Source organism: Chelonoidis abingdonii, chromosome 24 (assembly GCF_003597395.2).
Source record: "Chelonoidis abingdonii isolate Lonesome George chromosome 24, CheloAbing_2.0, whole genome shotgun sequence".
NCBI lineage: Eukaryota > Metazoa > Chordata > Testudines > Testudinidae > Chelonoidis > Chelonoidis abingdonii.
The window spans coordinates 13,773,820-13,795,367 of record NC_133792.1 but is presented as its reverse complement, the minus strand read 5'-3'; the positions used below and the strand labels follow the sequence as shown (position 1 = coordinate 13,795,367).

Here is a 21,548-nt window from a genome sequence, read left to right as displayed (position 1 = left end):
ATAGTTAATTAAAAGATCCGGTAGTTAATGAATTGTAAATGATGAATTGTAGCACCTGTGAACATCTCTGTAAACAAGTAAGGTATATAAGACATGGCAACGGATAGTAATTCGTGCATGATTTGAGAGTTGCATCTCCGTGCACCTTATTTGAGCTCAAATAAAGTACTACTAGCTTCTCCACTCCGGTGTGGTTATTTGGGGATACGCACACCGGGCAAACGAACCCCAAACCGTTGCTCTACCGGCAACAAGGTGAAGGTTGATATAACACTAAAGCCATAAAACAAAGCACCAGAACTGAAGGTTACTCTGTCCCCTGCTTATTGACATCAAAACAAGGTCTGAAAAAGGTAGGAAAGATCAGACTCTTGTTTCTAAGAGAAGTGTTGGTGAATCTGAGCAAGATTACCACTGTTATCCCTACCCAGCCTATTCATTCCTGCTACTGCAGTGATTTCAAATGCATCAAAAAATCCTGTTTGACCCACAGAACCTGTTTTAGCTGCTCAGTTTAAAACTGGCACTCTTGTTCCACCCAGCAAAGTCCCAGCCATTATGTAAGAGCAGTTTTTTTACCATAAATAAACTCAAGAATTTAATCTATTTCTTCATTCCAACGGGTATTTGAGACAAATATCAGAGGTAGGCATCATGCTTAGAAAAAATAATGTAGCAATAATGGTTGGAGCCATGTGTTGCAGAAATCTATTTTTAACCTGCTTTAATCTGATACAGAGCCTGAGACAACAGGATCTCTTGGGTCATTCAGTCCATTCCTCCTGCAACAATGCAAAATCATCTGCACTATTTTGTTTTCATGTAGTCTATGAACACCATTGAGGGTGTCTGTTCTGTTGGCAGATTATTCTATTCAAGTGACCTCTTAGAAACTATCTAAAGTTCTTCTGTGTATTTTCCCAAGTATATTAAATATCAGTCCAGAGATGTATATATTTTGCACAGAGACCCCATATAGTCAGGTACAGCTGTCTCCCCTTTTTTTTTTTTTTTTTTAAGGTAGATGGGTTTCACCAACTGGAAATGGTAATGCTAATGCTATTTAAAATAAGCAAAACATCTAGTTTTCATTTAAGATAAAGGGTTAACATTAATTTCTACAGATGACTTTAAAACTTTTAAATCAAGTTGAAATGCTGAAGATATTGCTGGGCTCTGTGCATTAATTTTAGCAATTAAAACCCGTGATGTTAAGGGTTTAAACTGATCCACAATATATACTCTTGCAATTTCTCTGAACACAAAATTCACCCATGGAGACTAATTATTAAAATTTACCATTGCTACTCAATCTTTTTTCCTGTTTTTGTTATATTTGCATATATGTTTCTAGAGCTCCTGCTGCCTACATAATCCCATTGATAATGTTGCGCACTACAGTTTTGTCCACATTCCAATCCCGCCTTCCTCTAGTCTGCACATTGCTTCTATTGTCTCAGTGTTTGATAGCTCAGCTTTAAAATATGAAACTGATGTTATGCATTCAAAGGATAATAAATAGGAGGGAATATTGTTTAGAGGGTAGAGCATGAGAATCAGGACTCCAGGGGTTTTGTTCCCAAGTCTGCTGTGTGATCTGGGGTAAGTCACTTAAAGCTAAATAGTGAAGCCCTTGTACATGTTAGTGAGCACTTACTCAAGTAATTGGGACTGCTCCCATGAGTAAGGGCTCCACAATCAGACCTACTCCCGCTTTGTGCCTCAATTTACCCATCCGTAAAACTAGGATAATACCTCCAAGGAGTGTTGTAAAGATTCATTATTTAGTGTCTGTAAAGCATTCAGATCTGTGGTGCGAAAGTACTGGATAAGTGTGAAGTATTATTGTTCTCTGTCACAATGAATTCAATAACTATGAACTAAATTACTTGAGCATCCCTGTAATAAGCTATGAAGTTGGCTTTTGTGGGTATGTCAATTATATAATATACTGGTGAGTGAAAATTTATGAAGCATATTTCCAGTCTTATGTATGGATACTTCAAAGAGTAGCTGTTCTCTCTGTATATATTAAAAAAAAAACATAACTGCATCCTTCATTATGTTATAAAATATATTCCACCAGAACTGAAACTGTGAAGAAAAGTCCTCTCTCTCTTCATTTAGTAACTCTTATAGATTTGCTAAAAAAAATTAGTTTGACTATTCAGTGAAAGTACTAGAAGGGTACGTAGGAACATAAAATGGACTTTGTCACTTTGTTTAAATTAGTTTTATTTAGAATATTCAGATTGATGTAATACAGCCCATATATGATACTTCCTAGAAGGGTTACATTGTTATGTGCTCTTTGCTAGCATCTGTTCTGCATGTTGGGAGTTAAAGGCATAACCGCTGTATGTCTTTACCCTTATGTATTGTGGTCTAACACTTTTTGGAGGTTTCAGGACTGTCATCTTCAAACAACAGAGAAATGTGTTTGTGTTTATTTTTATTCTTGATATTCCAACTTCAATATGCATCAAAAGTTACTCAGTTCTCCTTGAAAATGTATTCAGTAAAGGTTTACAAGTCCAGGGATTGTCTTATCTCCTCACATACCACTCCCCAGTAACTCTTCTTAGCGTTTTAAAAGGAAAAATAAGAATTGTAGGCTCCCTGCTTTGATCTGCCCATTCTAGACTTCTCTTTTAATCCATTGCAATTGCACCAGGGTAGGTTTTAACTTGTTTGTTAAAACCCCTCTGCATAACCTCCAAAAGACTCTGTGAACATGAGGGTAATACAACAGAGATGGAATGAACATGAGGGTAATACAACAGAGATGGAATAAACATAATATAAATTTTCTTGATTTGGGTTGTACAAGGGGAAAATACTGAGATTTTGAGTATCCTGAAAAGGAGGTGCCTCTCAGTGGGTCCCAAAGTTAAGGTACAATGGTCTCTTACTAGTCAGTTCATATGACTAAAGAGATTTACCTATCAAAAGTGGTTTTAGGTGACTGTTCTCACTATGAGTAGTGTACACGTAGCACAGATGCTCTGAGTAAGGCCAGCGCTGGATGGGGATGGGTAAAGATTCTTCTGTCATGCATACAGGCTGAAGCTACTCCTTCTGCACAGAGGACAAAATGAATATTGGGAAATGAAAGTGGGGGGTGAAGTTGTATCTGAAGAGAACAGCAGCAGGTGGCTGAGAAAGGTGAATGGAATCTACTCACCAATCAACCATTTGACTCCAATGGCTAACATTAGCTTCAGGTGTAGAGAGGTGGAAAAGGCAATTCAGGAGTTGGCTGAAGCCTGACAAGAGAAAACACTTAAGTAAAAATAGAATTCCTGAATCAGCCCCAGATCAACCTGACACACAATCAGTTCTAACTTGGGTACCACTGATGCAGAAATTAACAGTTCTGAGAGGAAGCTTTTAACAGGCACTTCCCCAGATCCAATCCAGTATGTTCAATCTCTTGCTACACGAGGAAACTCTACAAAACTTTTAATGTCCCTAATCAGAGATTCACATCTTGTTTTTCCACCTGCATTCATCACCTTTTACTGTAAAAAGTCATTACCTCTTTCCCCGGTGTGTTTAATTACTTTCTTCTAATCTAACTCTGTACCCAGAGGGTACTTCAGACATAGGTTGCAAACTTCTGTAAGGAGAATGGGTTTTGTGATCAAAACACAGGACCAGAACCTGGGGTCTATTCCCAGCTGTGCTACAGATATCATGTATGACCCTAAGTCATTTAACCTCTGTCAGATGTATGCATTTTAATCCTTTCATCAGTATACTCGTTACAAAAGCTTCAGTTCAGGCTAGGAGGATCATATTCTTCATTGTTTATGCTACTTTCTCAAAAGGGATTGTTCTTCCAGGCTGGCCTCCAGGAGATCCTTGCCTGTCATTCTCAACTCTATTACTGAGGGAAGACTTGCACAAAGAGACAGTCTCTGTATGTGGCAAGAATCAAGCTGATCCTGTTCTGTGGCAGTAGGGAATTCCACAGTCACTACAGATATTAGTATTTATCCTCCCTCAAGGAGTGTTATGAGCTTAATGAATGGTTGTAAGGCTCTCTGCTGCACCTTTGCTGGAGAACCTTACAGCGCTGTTATAATATGGCTAGTAGAAAAACAATTCTTGGCTACAGAGGCCAGGGAAATTGTCCTGGGAGACTGCTATTGACACCGGAGTTCAAAGCTGCAGCTAGCACAGTTCTGAGCCATGTAGAGGGAACCTCATTGTGTATATCACCCTGTAGGTGTCACACAAAAATGGGGTGATAAGAGCTGGGGTTGTTGGGTGAAAAAAAAAGCTTCTTAAATGGTTACATCTTTAAAAAGCCTCCAGTTTCCAGCAGTTTTTTTGCTACTGAAGGATCTCTATATACCAGTTCTCTTTGCTCCAGCTGGTGTCTTTGGCCTCCATCAGATGGAAAGTGTACACATGGCGGGACCTCTCTGAGCTGTTCAACTCACTCTTGTGGACAACTTCTCCATGGATGAGAATGAGGCCACCTGTTTGAAATAAACACACACTTGTCTTTCCTTTGGAACATCTCTTTCCTCTGTGCCATACAAGAGGAGCTGTTGCTGTCTTTGAAAGGTTTGTCATGATAAGACAAAAGTCAAACTTGAGAAATATAGCCCATTGATTCCTATGGTAAGAATTTGGGAAGACTCCTGGAATGTACTGTACTGTTGCTTTGGTTCTATGCGATCAATTTCTTTCATTGCGGACTCTTCACATAACCCTTTGGCAGCAGCCAGGGCATCAGGCCTGCACTGGCAATACATCATTGCATTCCCTCTGGGCCTGTGGTTTAAAACTGAACATGTGTCACTGCATCTCTCTCTCTTGCACTTTCACTGGTTCTACAGATGAATCTTTACCTTTGCAGATGGGCACAGGAATAAACTGGCTATCTTGATAAGTCCGTTCAGAGCCGACGAACTGTGTGCATGGTATGGTTCCTGGCGGGGCTCGGACCATTCTACGTGTGATGCCATCTGCAATCCCACAGTAGACAAAACTTTTTAAAAAAAACTTAATGAATCATTTAACTGGGTAGTAAATAAACCTCTGTGTTAAGATTCAATTTTAGACCATTTAATTCATGAAATTACAAAAGCTTGATCAAGTTTAATAATCAAAGATTAACCAGCACAGTACAAAAAGGAAAGAGTTAATACTTTACCAGTCTGGAAATCATGCTTTGCAGAAAGGACATCTTTGCTCTGTTCCAAAGCTTTCACTCACTCCTTATATTTCTACCACGTTTTCCATGCACAAGAAACTCTCTAAATGCCTTTATTTCATGACAAACCCTACTTTTCCTTTCCTATGCATTTTGCACCTACTGTCCAAGGTTCTTGGGCACCTGCACCTAATTAGTTTAATAATCTTGCATCAATTATAATAGTTGCTTATTACTTTAACAAAGCTCAGCATAATATTATTTTGTGCTTAATAATCTCTATATTTGCCAAGAATAAAAGCGTACACACAGCTTTTTATATATATTCTAGTACAGAGCTTTCTGGGAGGGCTTGTTCAGTTAGAAGATCCTATAAAATGTATAATATCGACTAACTACTGTTAGCCACCAATACTTTTTGGTTAACCTCCGCAATCATAGGCACTGCACTGACTGGAAAACTTAAACCCCTCGTTACATTAGTGCTACCCTTATCTGCAAAAACATGCAGTGCTTTCTGAGCAGAGTCCTCCACTTACGCAAAACGCATCTTTGACATTGTTCTCCTTTCTGTAACAGTACAGATGTTTAACTGCAGCTACAGAGCCATATGCTGAGTTTAGGCACAAATTGTGATTACAACAAAGTGCAAAGCTTTATGATTTCTCAGGGAAGAATGTCTTTTGCTTCATTTTTTATTTATTTATTTATTTTTAAGAGAGACCTGAGGATCATACCTGTTTTAAGGCACATTAAAGTTTGAGATTAAATGGATAAACAGTGCCTCTGGAGCTAATTAGTTCCCATGCTAGACATATACAAAGTGTAAAATGTGCACCAATAGTTAGAAGCCCATGGCAACTTCCATCTGTCGAGAGAGAGAGAATACACCAATTGTATTTTGATTTGGCCTAACCTATGTGTTGTCATAGTCCACTGGTTGCTCTCTGATCTCTTGGACACCATCTAGTGAGCAAAGTGGTTTCACTGTGCTTATCCCTAACCTGAAGGAACCTGGAGAAACTGCTCCTTCCAGCCCAGATCAGGGTGGAGAAGCATTTTCAAGGCTGCTGTAGAAAGCTCTGGAATGAAGTACGGGTCTGTAGCACTGCAAACAAGACAATCTTTGGAAAGATCAAAGAGTAGTTGTGAAGGGCTCAAATCTTGTTGAACAAGGAAGGGTCAGATACTTGCTGAAGGAAGTTACTCAGTAATACTAAATTGAAAGGGTTTCAGGAACACCAGCAGTGGATCCTAATATTGCAAGGTCTGGATTTAATAAGTAAAAATTCATATAAGATTGTAGGTACCACTATCTCTGTACTTTAAGCAGATTGTTTGGGTATAGTACAGCATTAAACTTGGGCATTTGGTGTCAGAGTCAGAAATAATGTCAAGTTTTGATTTCCAGGAATGTGTTTGGATTAAAATCACAAATCCTTAGACTAGTGACCAGCAGCCAAGGAAATGAGTTATTTGAGCCAGCCTGCTAAAAGTGGGATTAGAAATTTGGCCCCTAAAAGTACAAAGGGAATGATGTTGCGTTAAACAAAGTTTCCCTAAAGTATGATGGTGTCTCCACTAGCTAGATGCGGCCATGTAACCACTGTGTGATTCAGAGGACACAGTACAATCTGTGCTACTTTTCACCCGTAACCAGGAGACAAGGGTGCATTTCAGTGTATGGCAGAATAATATGAATCTTACTGGTGTGAGAGCCAGGGATGAACCATAGACAGCCGTTCTCCTGTGTGGCGTTCTCCAGAGCTATCCAGAGGCCCAGAACCCTGCCCAGCGGCTCTGTGTACAGAAATGTGGCATCCTGGTGTGGTCTCACTGAAACCAACAGACACCTGGTTATCTTACATTTTAAAGACTGTTGAATTAAGAGTAATGGAAAGTCTATGGGGTTTTTCTGCCTTTCCTTTCTCTGCCCTCTTGTGACTGCAGTATGAATCCTCTTAGAAGTGACAACAGAGAGTATGCATGCTCCTGACAGCATGGGTTTCCATTTCAGCCAAGTCACAGGGATGCAGAAGTTCACTGGCTATGTGCATGCTACTACTACCAGCCTCCACAGACAGACAGACAGACAAACACCACCCCCTGGAAAATCTCACATCTGTAGAGGTGGGGGTGGGTGAGTATATCTATTGATAGTGTGTGGGGAGAGACTAATACTGTCCCCCTCCCAATAAGTTCTCAGCTCATGTCCCATTTATTCTATGGGGAGTACAGCAAGGATAACTTATTCCAAGTCACATTTGAGGATTATGGGAATAACTTTTGGTTTACAGCAATCCCTGAAAGACAAGGAAACTTGACATACAGTTAGGAAATTCCCCCAATCACTTGTTCTTTCCCATCTCCCTGACATCTTACTACTTTGGGAATCTCAAGCGTGTTGCGAGAATCGGCCCCCGCTGTAATCATAACACATGGGACTGGGTCACCCTTCAACCTAGTGTGGATATAAATTAGCTCTTTGCCTGCCCATACAGAAATAGAAAGGAACCCTGGGTGATATTTTTACACCCCATTCCCAGTAATTTCTAACGGGAACTGGGCATCCAAACCTTTAGGCAGCTTTGAAAAATCTCACTGAGTGACCAGTTCGTGCCATGCCACCTCTCCTGTTACTTGAATTCCCTTCCTCCAAACCTTGGTATTGGTACATAATATCTGCAGCCTAGTACAGACGTAGTATGAATTTTACCTTCACCACCAATGCTAGGTTGCTGGAAGAGGAAAAATAGAAAGAAGAGGAGAATGTTAAATTGGAAAATATTAAAATGGCTTCTTTCATGAGTAAATAGGAGATTGGAGTTACTGCACCTTAAAGATATACATGCTCTGGACAACCACTGGTTTCTCAAGGGCCAGTTTTCTTCCCACCTCCTGTGGAACATCCCAAAGTTATAACACTTCAGTTCTCTGGTCAGAATTTAGCAAATGCTTGCTGAGAATTTTTATAAATCCTTTAATGAGGAGAGGGCTCATCCTTCTGAGCATACAGTTTTGAAACTAAACTATTACATAGTTGAGTTCTCTCAAGTGACTTAAGCTACTGCTCACCTGCACTTTGGAGGAGTGAGTGATTTGCTTGAAGATGGGATTCATAGAATGCAAAGCTGAGGGAAAGAAGTTGTCACTTAGTGAAAATTCTAGAACTCCTTTCCTAGAACGGCCCCCTGAATCTCTGGAGGAACACAATTATGTGTCATTCACTTTGAAGGGGACGACGTGCCGTCTTCGTACGCCTCAACTGCATCCCTTTCAGGAATAAGTTTAGCGTCTGCACAGTGCCCATCATCAACGTCTGCGCACGTTCTCTTCTGCGAAAACGTCTAGGTCTAGACAAAATTCCTTTTGTGGGCAACTTTATTTTGCCTATTTACAATCCAGAAAAACTTTTAGTCAGTCATGGCTCAACACTAAGTGCTGTTGTCATTTGCAAATCACTAATGAATTTCTTTCTAGACAAATAGATATCAGTCACTTTACGATCAACTCTACGGCATATACTGAATATATGGTCTCATGACCCAAAATAGCTTGGAAACGATTTCTGACTATGTTTCTGAAGGAAACCCAATAGACTATACAGTCGCTGCGACATGGGAGCTAAGAGCTTAGAGATTAGGCTGGGGAGCATTATTACACAGACCCTAAGATACTATAATACTATCTAAGGGTGCACAATGTTGTGTCTAGTATGGCTGATCTCAGTGCACGCGTCCAGGCATCTCATCATTTCCACCTGCAAGTTTCCTTTGTGTTGCATGCCGCCTCTACCGTTCCATTCTCTTTCAGGCCTCCTGCAACACCCTCCAGTTTCCCTCCTGCCAGGGTTTCTGAGCGGGACCTCAAAATTTCACTCCATCCTCCTCATACCAGAGTCAATCCATTCTCCCTGCATACAGGGCCGGCCCAGGACCCCAGTCACACCAAGATGCTTGCTTGGGCGGCACTTGACGCAAGCCGGGGGGGCGCTACTGCCGGTCAGCCAGGAGGGCGGCAGGCGGCTTCAAGTGGAACCTCCCGCAGGCAATGGCGTGACGGAGGGTCGCTGGTCACTTGACAGTCTGGGTGGAAGCCATGTCCGCAGGCAACACCTGTGGGAGTCGCACCGAGCTGCGGGACACGCGACCTCCGCCAGGGAATGTCCTGCGGAGGCACAGAGCTGTGAGACACACGCGAGCATGAAGCGCCCCCCACAGCATGCCGCCGTGCTTGGGTAGCAGGGCGCCAACATCCTTTCGAGCCCTGAGAGCCTGCCCTCCCCGCATTCACTCTCAGTTATCTTATGCAACCCCATATACCCAGACCCTCCGCAGGGATGCCTGCGGGAGGTCCACCAGAGCTGTGGGACCAGCGAGCGGCAGAGCGCCCCCCACAGCATGCCGCCATGCTTGGGGCGGCAAAATGGCTAGAGCCGGCCCTGCCCGCATGCCATCAGTTATCTTTGCAACACCATTCCCGCTTATACCATGCCAGTGGCTCTAGGCTTCCCCTCCACACCAGGGTCCCCCAATCTCCCACACGAGGGGCTGTACGCCCTCCACTCCTCCTCCCACCCATGGCAGGGGCTGTGAGCCTTCTATCTCCCCTTCCTTTCATACGAGGATCCCCCAATTTTCCCTCCAGCAGGGGTTCTGTGAGCCCTCTATACCAGGATCCCCCATTATTCCTCCCATGCCAGGCACTGTGTTCTTGCCCCCTTTTCCCTCCACACATTATTATTTGTCTGGAGAAGTCTGTCAGGTTGCCAGCATGTTGAACTATAGGGAGAATGGGTACAGTGACAGATGAAACAGACTTGTTATAGCAGAAGGCATTAGTGGGTGCCAACAATCCATTGTTTGATCTTTAGACTATACCAGAAGTGCTTGAAGTTGTAATTATGCTAAAGAGATGGCAGGGGCTCCGTGTATGCATTTTCCCCTGGAAAGTTTGGAATTGATCAGTTGTTGCATTCAAAAGTTGTCACATTACAGACAGACAGAAATGCCATAAAGGTGAGCATTGAGCCTCTAAAGCTCAGTCAATTATCTGAACATGTCCTTCAGAGTACTACAGTTCTTAGAATTTGAATACAGTATGATGAGAAAATTCTATAGAGATGAAACATGGGGCAAATTTTTATCATATGTAAAATTAAGAACTGGGAGCACAAATTCAGTGCTCTTTGAATGCCTTAACTTGCCCTGGAGTTTTTAACTTGGAAGCAAATGCTTTGGATTCAGGATCACTCTTGAAGAGGATAGAATTTGCTGTTCAGTCAGTTTACTCAACCCAGCAGAGATTGCTACAGAGCAAGAAAGTGACTAGACAGAAAATAAGTGGATAAATTGCAGAAGAATAGGTCAAAATGAATCCTCTTCTTGGAATTGCAGTTAGCATCCTCCTCACTCAGGCCTATCTGTGTTTTCCGTTTCCTCTTGAAGGAGCACTTGCAGTACAGCAGAAGACAAAGAGAGGGTGGGAAGAGTTGTTTTTTTTGTTTTTTTTTTTCCTGGGACATTGTTTTCCCTACAGACACTGCAGGACTCTGAGATCAAATACTGGATTTTCAAATTTTAATGGAGAAAAATCTAGGCAAGGTTCCTGCGTTTGTGAGATAAAAATGCTGAACCCTGTTATGTTTTCTCTAGGTATTGTTTGAAAACAAAAGGGATACAGCTAGTTCTTTAGCAGCTGGAAGAGGGGAAATAGGACACATTGGAAACCTGTAAGATTGAGAAGCTGCTGGCAATGTCACAGTGAAGAATCCCAGCTTGTTGAGCGCTTGCAGTGTGCTCAGAACAGAGAAGATAATCTGTCCTAAGGATCTTAACAATCTAGACTGGACACAGACAGTACAGTTCAAACAATCTGTTGCATAAGAGATACACACGTTTAAACTTCAGCCAATATAGGTCAATGATTCTTTTAAAAAACTATAAAAGCCTTGTGGAACAAGTGGCTTTTGAAAAGAGATTTAAACGGGAAATGAGAAGCCTTTTGGCAAAGGACAGAGAGGTTTCCTAGCATGGGGTAACACAGAAGGGAGCACAAATACGAAAGTGGAAGGATTCAAAGGGGACACAGGAAGAAGCAAACTGATATGTGGGCAGGGTGAAGCTGGGCAGAGGCTTAGAGTTAAATCTGAGAAACTTGAACCTGATGCTGGCAAGGGAAAGAGACAGAGCAAGGTTGCAAAGAAGGGATTTGTGTGTCCACAATGGGAGGAGAGGAGGATTTTTGCAATAATGTTCAGTGGACTGGGGCATGGCAAAAGCAATAGAACAGAGAGGAGGAGGCTGTAGTCAAGGCAAGAGAATTTAAATCTATGTGTCTTGTTTTAATACAACGGGCAGAATCCATGTTTAGCTAAAACATTAACTCTGGAGAGCAGTTTCTTTGTAATGTGCTGGCATTATTCACAATAGCCAAGTCTCTAAAGGAATGATTAGTTCTGGAAAATACACCCCATATTTTCTCTCCAAAAGCATCACAGCTCATACATACCATGGCCAATCTTGTTTATAGATTTCTCTTTTGGAACCAAAAAGTCACCTAAGAAACAAAGTGCTGAGTTAAAGAGGATGCAACAAAACAAAGAGTAAACAATAGCACCTAGAACTCCCCTCTCTCCCAAGTAGTCATTCAGCCTCCTTATCCCTTTAAGAAAGTTCCTGGCTCACTAGCAGACTGCTTATATTTCTTCCCATCCACCCCAAGCCCATTACAGCCGATGGGAGGTAACTTTTACCTTTTTCATCAAAAACTCCTTTCTCAAAGAAGAATCTGATCTTGTCTCCGCTGGTTAGAAAATAATCTGCACTGCCCTGTTGGAGACAAGAGAGACCCAGCAATAACCTAGAGAGTATATCTCAGTGAACATTTCCAGCATCTTTCCTGCATCTTCTCCCCATCAAGAGAGCAGGAAGAATAAAGTAGAATAAAGACATCAGTAGTTCACACAGAGGCTTTTGACTGTGCTAAACTTCTTGGGCTCTAGCTTGCCTTTTGCAGACACCCCATATAGGGTGAACAGAAGGGTCTTGGTTTGTGAGAAGTGTTGATTTGACAGCCCTGGTGACTGAGATATTCTTTATCCATGGAACTAATATAGTATAGGTAGTAGCAATAGAGGCTGTCAGACATTCAGCCCTTTTCTGCAGGGACTCTTCACGTTTAGCCTCTGTGACCCATTCCTCTCTTGGCTTTTCCTGAGATCACCAACAAAATGTTGCCCAAGGCAGTATAGAGAGTGCTCTTCAGAGGCAAGATTGCACTTCAGCAGTAGGTAGCTCTCAGCCTCCTTGCAAGAACAAAACCCTTTTTCCTGAACTGCCTAGTGTTACAAACTAGTCCTTTGCTAACCACCTCAGAAGTAATTTGTGATTTAGATTGCCCCTTCTCGCCTCTGTCTGAAGCGCCTATCTGTACCTGTGCCTTGAGCTGTTCCTCTTCGCTGGTGGAGAACTCTGTACGGCAGTGGGGTGGCACATCCATCTTGGCTATAATCTTGTGTATTTGCTCCCTCATGGCATCACATTCTTCTGTGGTGAAAAACTCTTCCAAAACAAGGAAACCATCTTCATGGAACTAGAAGAGAGCACTAGAGTTCAGATGGGGACAGAGTGGCTGGCATTCTATGGTACACTTAAGAGACAGCAGTTATATTCAATAAAGGTGCACCTCCTGGCTGTCAGTCTTCTTAAGTTTGGTGTAATGCACCTTTTCTTGGGCTCTACATCCAGATGCTAGATCAGACTTACATCCCTGGAGATCTTCTCTGCTATTGGAAATGCAGTAAAGCAAAGTGCATTTTTCATACACTGTACTTTGTATCATGGACCTCTTTTAACGTGCATCTAATAATCTGCATTATTGCCTGACCCTCCAATCCCACACCAACCAGCCTTTCTCATTACACAAATTTATTACAGATTCATTTTAATAATTTCCTTAATGAGTAATGTTTGTATTCTCACTTTTTTAAAAAAAGGGAAATTTCTACTGGAAAAAAAAAATCAGTAAGAGATTCACAGGCTGTGGTTAGGGGAGAAAGAGATTACAACTCCTACATGCAGCAAGCTCTAGGAGCCAAATGAAATATGCATTTGTTACTATCCTCATGGCTTAAAATTCTCTTCCCCAAAGGAGGACATTAAGTAACTGCTAAACACAAACTTTACCAAAATGAACAATGCAATTTTGTTCTGTTTCTGGATTAGAACAAGATTACTGAGAGGTTGGAAAAAGTATTTGTTCTAAACTTAACTGAGAATGTGTGCTGATTTCTCAGGGGTGATTGATCAATCCCTTATGAAAATTAAATTAGCTCTCAGGACATTCCAGACTTGAACCGTTGCCCCTTTATAAAAAAAAAAGTGCTCAGATAATACAGTATACAAAATGGCATAGACTATAACGTGTTCCCAAAGCAAATTTTGCTAAACACAAGTATTGGTTAACTGGACAGGAATGTGGGTTAGTGAGATCTGTTCCTTTCTCACAAGTACAGCACTATCAGCCTGTATCTCACACACACACTCAACTCGCTGGATGCAGTAGTTCATTGCTCTCCTCCCTTACCTGTTGGATCTGTTCTTCCGTTACAAATGCCATTGCAGATTCAGCCTCACAGTGATTACAAACTGTAATTCCTCCAGAGCCCTGCACAGCTAACTCCCCCTCTTCATGTGATCCTTTCAACACCATGTGATCAGGGCCGGTCTTACATTGTCTTTAACATTGTAAAAGATGCAAAAGATTTTAAGTCTGGACTGTTTTTTGATAACAGACACAGATACTATATATTTAATAAGGACCTAGAATAGACTAGGACGGCCTAGCACGCGCACAACTAGGTCTGCGGCCAACTGCTCTGCCACGAACAGCCTGAGCAGACTGGAAGGTCTAGTCGGAAGCATGTAGAGGAGCCCCAGGGCTGCTGGTCCTACGAGAGAAGAGGAATGCAGACACAGTCTGAGGATGGGATTGGCTGCTGGGGTTACTGGGAAGGGATGGGGGAAGGAAAATACACCCTGGAGTGGTAAAAACTCCTTCCCCTAGACGTGAGGTGAAGGCAGGCTCTGCCAGCTAGCTCGCAGAATCCTTTGTTGTCCCCACCTAACGTCCATTCTTCTCCCCTTCTGCCCATAGTGCAACCTCCCGTTTCTACTCCTCTTCCTCCCCCACATGGAGCACACCCTCTCTTTCCCCCTCCACTCCATCAGGGCTGGTTGGGTGAGGTGCTAGGGGGGAGGGGGAGAGGCTGGCTGCCTGCTGAGGAATGACAGTGAAGTAACTCACTTCCCTCCAGGCAGCCAGGGAATTTGGAAGGGTCGCACAGGGCTGGGCTGGGGAAGCCAGATAGCAGGTGTGAAAAATCAAGGACAGGGGTTGGGGTAGGGTGAGCAGATGTCCCCACTTTTATTAGGGCCGAGTCCCAGTTTTTGGGTCTTTTTCATATATAGGCTCCTATTCCCCCCCCGCCCATCTGATTTTTCACACTTGCTGTCTGGTCACCCTAGATAGGGGTAATTGGTCCCTATATAAGACAAAGCCCCAATATATGGCGAGGAACTGTCCCGGCTAATAAAAATCAGGAACATCTGGATCTGATCACCCTAGCTGGGGAGCGCATCCTCTCCCCCGCGGCTGGCAGCGATCCATCTCAAATCCGAAGGGTGAGCTGCCACAAGGCAGCATGGATGCTGCTATGGCTCCTCTGGGTGCCTTCCATCCCTGCAGCATCAAGGATGCGTGTGCTATGACTAACTTCCTCATGAGTTCCTTTTGGGTCGTAGCGGTGGTGCCCACTGGATGTGTGATCAGACTTTAGGGTTTGCTTGCTGCTTGTTGCCACCTCTGCACCCCAAGAGGTTGGATTTTTGAGGGTCCTACAAGTTTTTGCCAACCTATACTCTCCTCCCCTACTGCAGCTGTTGAACCAAGCAGGCATGGGGGGGGAGCCAACAGCATGAAATGGGCAAGTAGCCTGTGATTTTGGCTTCATTTAAAGTGTCATTTAACAACTTTGTTTGACAAAAAAGTGCAACACTTAGCGTATAAAGAATCCTGAAGATCAAATCTCAAACATTTGTTATTAAATGTCCAATATCTTTAGCCAAAACAGAATAATTAAGTTGGAGGACAATTATTTGTGACAAGTGTTGAGTATGGGGAAGCGGAGTGGACCAGTTTTTTCATCGAGAGAACAAAATAATGTGCCTGATCTTTCCTATAGCTCTGGTTACTTGCTTAAATAGAGCCTCCAACAATGTAACTATGCTCATTCCCTCTCCATAAATGTAGTTAGAGCAGGGGTCGGGCAACCTCTGACACGACGTGGCAAAGGTTTGGCACAACGAGCTGATTTGTTTGAAATGGACATGGCAAAGCGGCGAGGCGTGTAGCTGGCTCAGCCCACCAACTTTGCTCAGGGGGGGGGGGTGGGGTCCGGCTGCATTGCCTCCTTGGCACCAGGCGCAGTCTGGGGCCACCAGCCCCCACTCTCAGCCACCCACTCGGCACTGGCCTGGGGATCGGCCCCAAACTCGAACTCCAGAAGCTTGGACAGTGGCTTGGGCAGTGAGCGGAGGGCTGTACAGAGCCTTTTGCTGATGCCACTCAATCCCGCTATCGGCCGTGGGGGTTCCATTCACGTCAGTCTTGCAGAAGAAAAACAAGTGATTCAGGGACTAAAATTCAAACGAAATAAGGAATAATATGAGCAACTTAATGAGATAAAGTGCAAGAGCCAGTAGAGTGCAGTGAGTCCCCAGCTATTTTCAAGTCTAGGCGGGTGCCAGAATGAATGGACCGGTGGTGGCGGACAAGCATCTGCCAAAATGATGGCCTGAGCACATTTGGCGGCAATATTCAGGGCGGGAGAATGGCTTCAAACATGTGTCGTCATCTCTCCAGCCAGTACGTTGGGTCTTTGCACTGAGAGGCCACCTGGTGGGCACCGGGACCACCTGCGGGCGGACTGCGCTGGGGGACCCTGACCTAAAGAGCCTCCCTGGAAGCACGGTGATCGTTTTGATTTAAATTAGGACTTGAACTGTTACAAAAAAATATGAATAGTTCCACATCGCACAATGCAAGATTCTGATGATGCATCATTGTATACTGGTTATCTCATACACAGCATAACTTGTTGACATACATTGTCACTCGTATTCTAGCTAACACATTTCATGTAACAGCTAGCAAGGGTACCAGGAGAACCAGAGTTTTTTCAAAAAACTAAAGCTCATTAAAAGCTCTAGATCATCCACTCTAACAATGGAGTCAGGAATCACTTAGACTGGTCTTGCTATTCTTGCAATTGAAACAATACATCACTTTGTTTTTGTCATAAGCGATGACATTATTTACTAGATTTTGCAGTCCCCGAAAAAGCCAAGAAAAGCTTTTGCTTTTTAATTAAAAACTAATCCCTTGTTTCAATACCTCTTCACGAGGAGATTTCCATTAATGAAATCTGTAAAAAATGTTGACAAATTTAAAAAAAATTGATATTATTTGCATCAATATACTGTCAAATTAGATTTTTCTATAGTGCTACTATCATCAGACTTGATCAGTGTGCTTATATTAAGTAATAAGTTAAACTGGTTTTAATAACATACATGTGGCAAGTTTTCCAGTACTGTAAGCTTATGTTTGTGTTGCTAAGAGCAAGACAGGCACAGGGGCACCAGTTTAATAATCTCGCCTAGGGCACCATAAAGCCTAAGGACGGCCCTGCACGTGATCAAGAATGAACCTGGGAATCAGATTGCTATCCAAGCAATCAGGGATTTCCCTCCCTTCTTCCCCCTCTCTCTTGTTTAGATTCAGTTCTTTGCCCAGATCTGCTCCTTTAATTTAAATCAATATTTGCTGAGGTGACATAGACATGTTGGTCCCAGGATACGAGAGATAAGGTGGGTGAAGTAATATCTTTTATTGGACCAACTTCTGTTGGTGAACAAGACAAGCTTCTTCAGGCCTGAAGAAGAGCTCTGAGAAAGGCTATGTCTATACTAGAGACCTTACAGCGGCACAGGTGTACCGATGCAGCTGCACCGCTGTAAGATCTCTTGTGTGCCATTTATGCTGACATGAGAGAAGAGCTCTCCCCTTGACATAATTAAAGCCCCCCCATCGAGAGGCGGTAGCTATAAGGTGACGTAGCACTGTGCACACTGCCATTTATGCCGCTGAAACTTATGTCATTCAGATGGCCATTTTTTATACACCCCTGAACAACATAAGTTTTGCCAACATAAGTGGTAATGTAGACATGACCTTTCAAATCTTTCACCAACAGAAGTTGGCCTACTAAAAGATATTACCTCACCTATCTTGTCTCATTGAACTCAAGGGAAATTAGGAGCCTAAATACCTGTGTGGATCAGCGCTTTTGTGCAGCTCAGAAAGAAGGCATGCACAAAAGAGTTTGTCCTTCAGTGGGGTGGGGGAGGGGAGCATAAGGGGTTTAATGAGAAACTCAGTTCAACTCTTAGTTCCAGGGAGAATCACAAAGCTTTAATGATTCAAACAGAAACTACTGCGGTTGGGAGGTGACAAATGCAGATTCAGTTCTAGGTGCAACAGACATTGATGGGGAACGGGGTGAGGAGAACTAAAGTCCCCTGAAGAGCTGGATAGTGGATTTAAATGAGTGGAAATCCAAGCCCTCAGAAGAGTTCTCTTTCCTCCTAGTGTAGTGCACATAGCACGAAAATGCACTTAGGCAGTGAAGTTCAACACTACAAAGCCTAAACTGAGGGGTTAATGCTGAGGGGCTGTTACTGAAGCAGGCTTCTTGGTGGACAAATGTGGCATCTTCATTCACAGCTGCTCTTTGGCTGTTTTTAGTTTCAGTTGCTTGATCCACAGCCCTTTGGTGCCAGCTGTATAGGAGTAGTCATTTTAGGCAGGCCACAGAGGCTGAAACAAAGTGTGAGAGAAAAATTAACTACTGAGAGATATGAGACACACCCAGTATGGGCACTCACCATCAGCGCATCCTTCACTATGCAATGGTGTCCTTGGGGTGCAGAAGGGGGGATCTTAAGCCTTTTATCTAGAGGAAAATACATTTGACTCTTCTAGAAGACTTTCACTGAAAGAATCTGTAACTCGCCCCTCTCAAAGCAATGCTTGTAGCACCATATAATAAAGGTGAACTAGAAAATGAAGGATTGTGAAAGGCTTATAGGAAGAGGGACCTTTGCCCTCAATTTTTTTCCCGTTCTTAAAAGACTGTCTTAAAGAGACACTGTCAATATGAATGTTTTAAAACTAATTTAGAAGGGAAGTACTTTCTGATAGAGGAGGCCTTTAAGGAATATGCCTTTTTAAAATTCCTTTTAAAAATAATGCAAGGAGAGGGGTTAGTTTTTATTTTCTTCCCTTTTGATGTTTATAAAGGACTCTTCAGCTAGGAGGAAGCTGCCTGTCCAGTGCACAAAGTACATAAACTGAAAAAGAAGAATGTCTTCTTTGCTGACTCCTTTAAGTTTAGTTGTTAACTTTAACTAGGGGAGAAACAACAAAGGTTACAGGTAGAAACTAGTATTTTGTTTTTGTTTTTTTGCTCTTTTCAAGTTGTCAGTGTCCATTTCATTTTTTTAGCAGATGTGAGGGCAAAGGGGACACCAGGAGCAGAGTTAGTTGCAGGGCGTTGGGGGGGAGGGGGACATTCTGCATTCCTTAAATCTCTCTGGGACCATTATGTGCTTAAAAGTTACTAACAGCAGATCTACCCCAGATAATTAACCATAAATGTGGATTTTACAGTGATTAAGGGGACAGTTTCCTCTCCAAGCAGTCTAAGGTTGGAGGCAGCGGCTGATGGAAGCTGGCTGGCCTCATCAAGCCCCCAGTCTTGCAATTGATGTGTGTGGGCAGACCCTTAGCCTAATGACCCAGGAGCAATTGGATCCAGTTGCTCCCTTGGATCCAATTGCAGAACCTTCCACAATTTCCTCTCACTATACCCCCATACCCATGAAAAGAAATAACATTTTGCACTAATATCATCCCCTCCATCTGAGGCTTTCAAAGTACTTTAATTAAGGCTCACAGGACCCCTGGGAGGGAGGTATGATCCCATTTCTACAGCTGGGGGAGGCCCAGTGACTTCTGGAGTATGAACAATCCAGCAGAAGGTCAGGCATGAACATTTCAAATGCATTTTAGACTGGAGCAATTATAGTAATTTCCTCTCTAATGTTACAATAATAATGCCTCTTGATACCACTGGGAGGAAAGCCGATTAAACTGGCTGAGGGGAGCTTGCAAAGCTGCTCAGACCTCTGGCAGACATTGCTTTTGTTTGGACTGCCAGGTAAGCAGAGTGAAAACTACAGGAATAGGCTACTAGACTTTAAGGTCAGAAGGGACGATCCTGATCTTCTAGTCTGAACTTCTGCACATCACAGGCCACAGACCCTCACCCACCCACTCCTAATAGACCACTAACCTCTGGATGAGTTACTGAAGTCCTCAAATCATGATTTATTTAAAGACTTCAAGGAACAGAAAATCCACCATTTACTTCAGTTCAAACCAGTAAGTGACCTGTGCCCCACAATGGAGAGGAAGTCAGGAAATAAACAAAAACCCAGGGTCTCTGCCCATTTTACCTGGGAAAATTTCCTTCCCAACCCCAAATATGGAGATCAGTCAGACCTGGAGCAGGTCAGCGAGACCCACCAGCCTGACACATGGGAAAGAATTCACTGTAGTAACTCAGAGCCCTCCCCATCTAGCATCCGATCTCTGGCTGTTGGAGATATTTGCTACTAGCATTTGCAGATGGGCCAATGCCATTGTAGCCAGTCTCATCATACCATCCCTTCCATAAACTTATCAACCTCAGTCTTGAAGCCAGTTAGGTGTTTAACCCCCACTGCTCCCCTTGGAAGGCTTTCCAGAACTTCACTCCTCTGATAGTTAGAAACCTATGTCTAATTTCAAGCCTAAACTTGTTGATGGCCAGTTTATATCCATTTGTTTTTGTGCCAACATTGGCACTTAACTTAAAGAACTCCTCTTTCTCCCTGGTGTTTATCCCTCTGATGTATTTATAGAGAGTAATAGCTCCCCTCAACCTTTATTTGGTTAGGCTAACTAAGCCAAGCTTCATCTGTCTCCTCTGGTAAGGTAGGTCCTCCATTCTCTGATCACCCAACCTACTCTCCTCTGCCGTCTGTTCCAGTTTGAATTCATCTTTCTTAAACATGAGAGACCAGAACTGCACGTAGTATTCTGGATGAGATCTCACCAGGACCTTTTAGAATGGTAATAACACTTTCCTACCTCTACTGAAAATACCTCACCTGATGAATCCTAGGATTTTATTATTAGCCTTTTCCATGGCCACATCACAGTGATGGCTCATGGTCATCCTTTGGTTGACCAGTCCATCCAGCTCTTTCTCCTCCTCGGGCACTTCTAAATGACACGTGTCAAGCTTATAGCAAAAATTCTTGTTGTTAGTCCCGAAGTGCAAAACCTTGCACTATTAAATTTCATCTAATTTCTATTACTCATTTTCCAGGTCATCCAGATCTTCTTGTATCATATTCCAGTCCTCCTCCACATTGGCAATACCTCCCAACTTTTTCTCAGCCACAAGTTTTATTAGCATACTCCCACTTTGTGCCAAGGTTGTTAATGAAAATGCTAAATGAGATTGGTCCCAAGGCCACTCTGTGAGGAACTCCACTAGTAACCACCCTTGAGCCTGATGATTCACCTTTCAGTATGGTCCATTGAAGTCTCCCTTTTAACTAGTTCCTTCCCCACCTTTTAATTCTTATATTAATCCCCATCTTCTCCAATTTAACTTTAATTTTCCCTGTATCAAAAGCCTTACTGAAATCCAGGTGGATTAGAGCACTACTGCATTTCTTTGTCTAGAAAAATTGGTTACAGTCTCACAAAAAGATATCACGTTGGTGTAGCACAATCTACCTTTTGTAAAACCATGTTATAATTTATCTCAATTACTATTCACTCCGTGTCCTTAACTACTTCCTCTTTCAAAATTTGTTCCAAGAATCTTGCATACAATTGTGGTCACTAGCCACCAAGGGAGGCAGGAACAGAGAACCTGGATGTGGTCACGAATAAGTTATGGGAAGAGGGGATAATGGTGAGAACAATATGGGAGAGGTGGTAATAGGGGTCTGGAAATGTGCAAAGTTACAAAGAATTTAGTTTGAATTTCGTTTTGTTTTTAAACAAGTGTAACCATTTGGATAGGTATATTTGCAAGCTTCAGCAGCCGTGCAGACCATGCTGTCTTCACTGCAACAAAAATTTTATACTGAGATAACTCTTAATGTAAAATCGTAGTGGAGACATGGCATAAGGCATTTTT

The 21,548-nt window shown here is 42.8% G+C and overlaps 2 protein-coding genes across 3 annotated transcripts in view; one reads left to right on the top strand and one right to left on the bottom strand.

Annotated features, from left to right (window-relative positions):
* KYAT1 (kynurenine aminotransferase 1) overlaps positions 1-21,548 on the top strand; it is a 92,634-nt gene that overhangs the window by 14,675 nt on the left and 56,411 nt on the right. The window contains exon 1 of one of the 2 annotated variants that reach the window (XM_075060644.1): positions 7,167-7,307. The exons of the other annotated variant lie outside the window; for it this stretch is intronic. Within the exon in view, the coding sequence (XP_074916745.1) occupies positions 7,217-7,307 (91 nt within the window). The 5' untranslated portion in view covers positions 7,167-7,216. Of the gene's footprint in view, positions 1-7,166; positions 7,308-21,548 lie in introns of those variants that run through there. 2 annotated transcript variants of the gene reach the window in all.
* PHYHD1 (phytanoyl-CoA dioxygenase domain containing 1) lies at positions 2,211-13,821 on the bottom strand. Its single transcript, XM_075060647.1, has 11 exons — positions 13,754-13,821; positions 12,602-12,760; positions 11,922-11,997; positions 11,678-11,725; positions 8,243-8,298; positions 8,003-8,065; positions 7,884-7,905; positions 6,875-7,003; positions 4,863-4,979; positions 4,361-4,487; positions 2,211-3,266 (listed from the first exon to the last, which is right to left on the bottom strand). The coding sequence occupies exons 1-11, from the start codon at positions 13,784-13,786 to the stop codon at positions 3,221-3,223; spliced, it is 876 nt and encodes a 291-aa protein (XP_074916748.1). The 5' UTR covers positions 13,787-13,821; the 3' UTR covers positions 2,211-3,220.

Coding starts and splice junctions, on each gene's coding strand:
- PHYHD1 (XM_075060647.1), bottom strand. CDS start 13,786: ATGGCATTTGTAACGGAAGAACAGATCCAACAG. Junction 12,761..13,753: donor CGGAAGAACAGATCCAACAG/GTAAGGGAGGAG, acceptor GCTCTCTTCTAG/TTCCATGAAGATGGTTTCCT. Junction 3,267..4,360: donor AGCTGGAGCAAAGAGAACTG/GTATATAGAGAT, acceptor TTCTCTTGTCAG/GCTTCAGCCAACTCCTGAAT.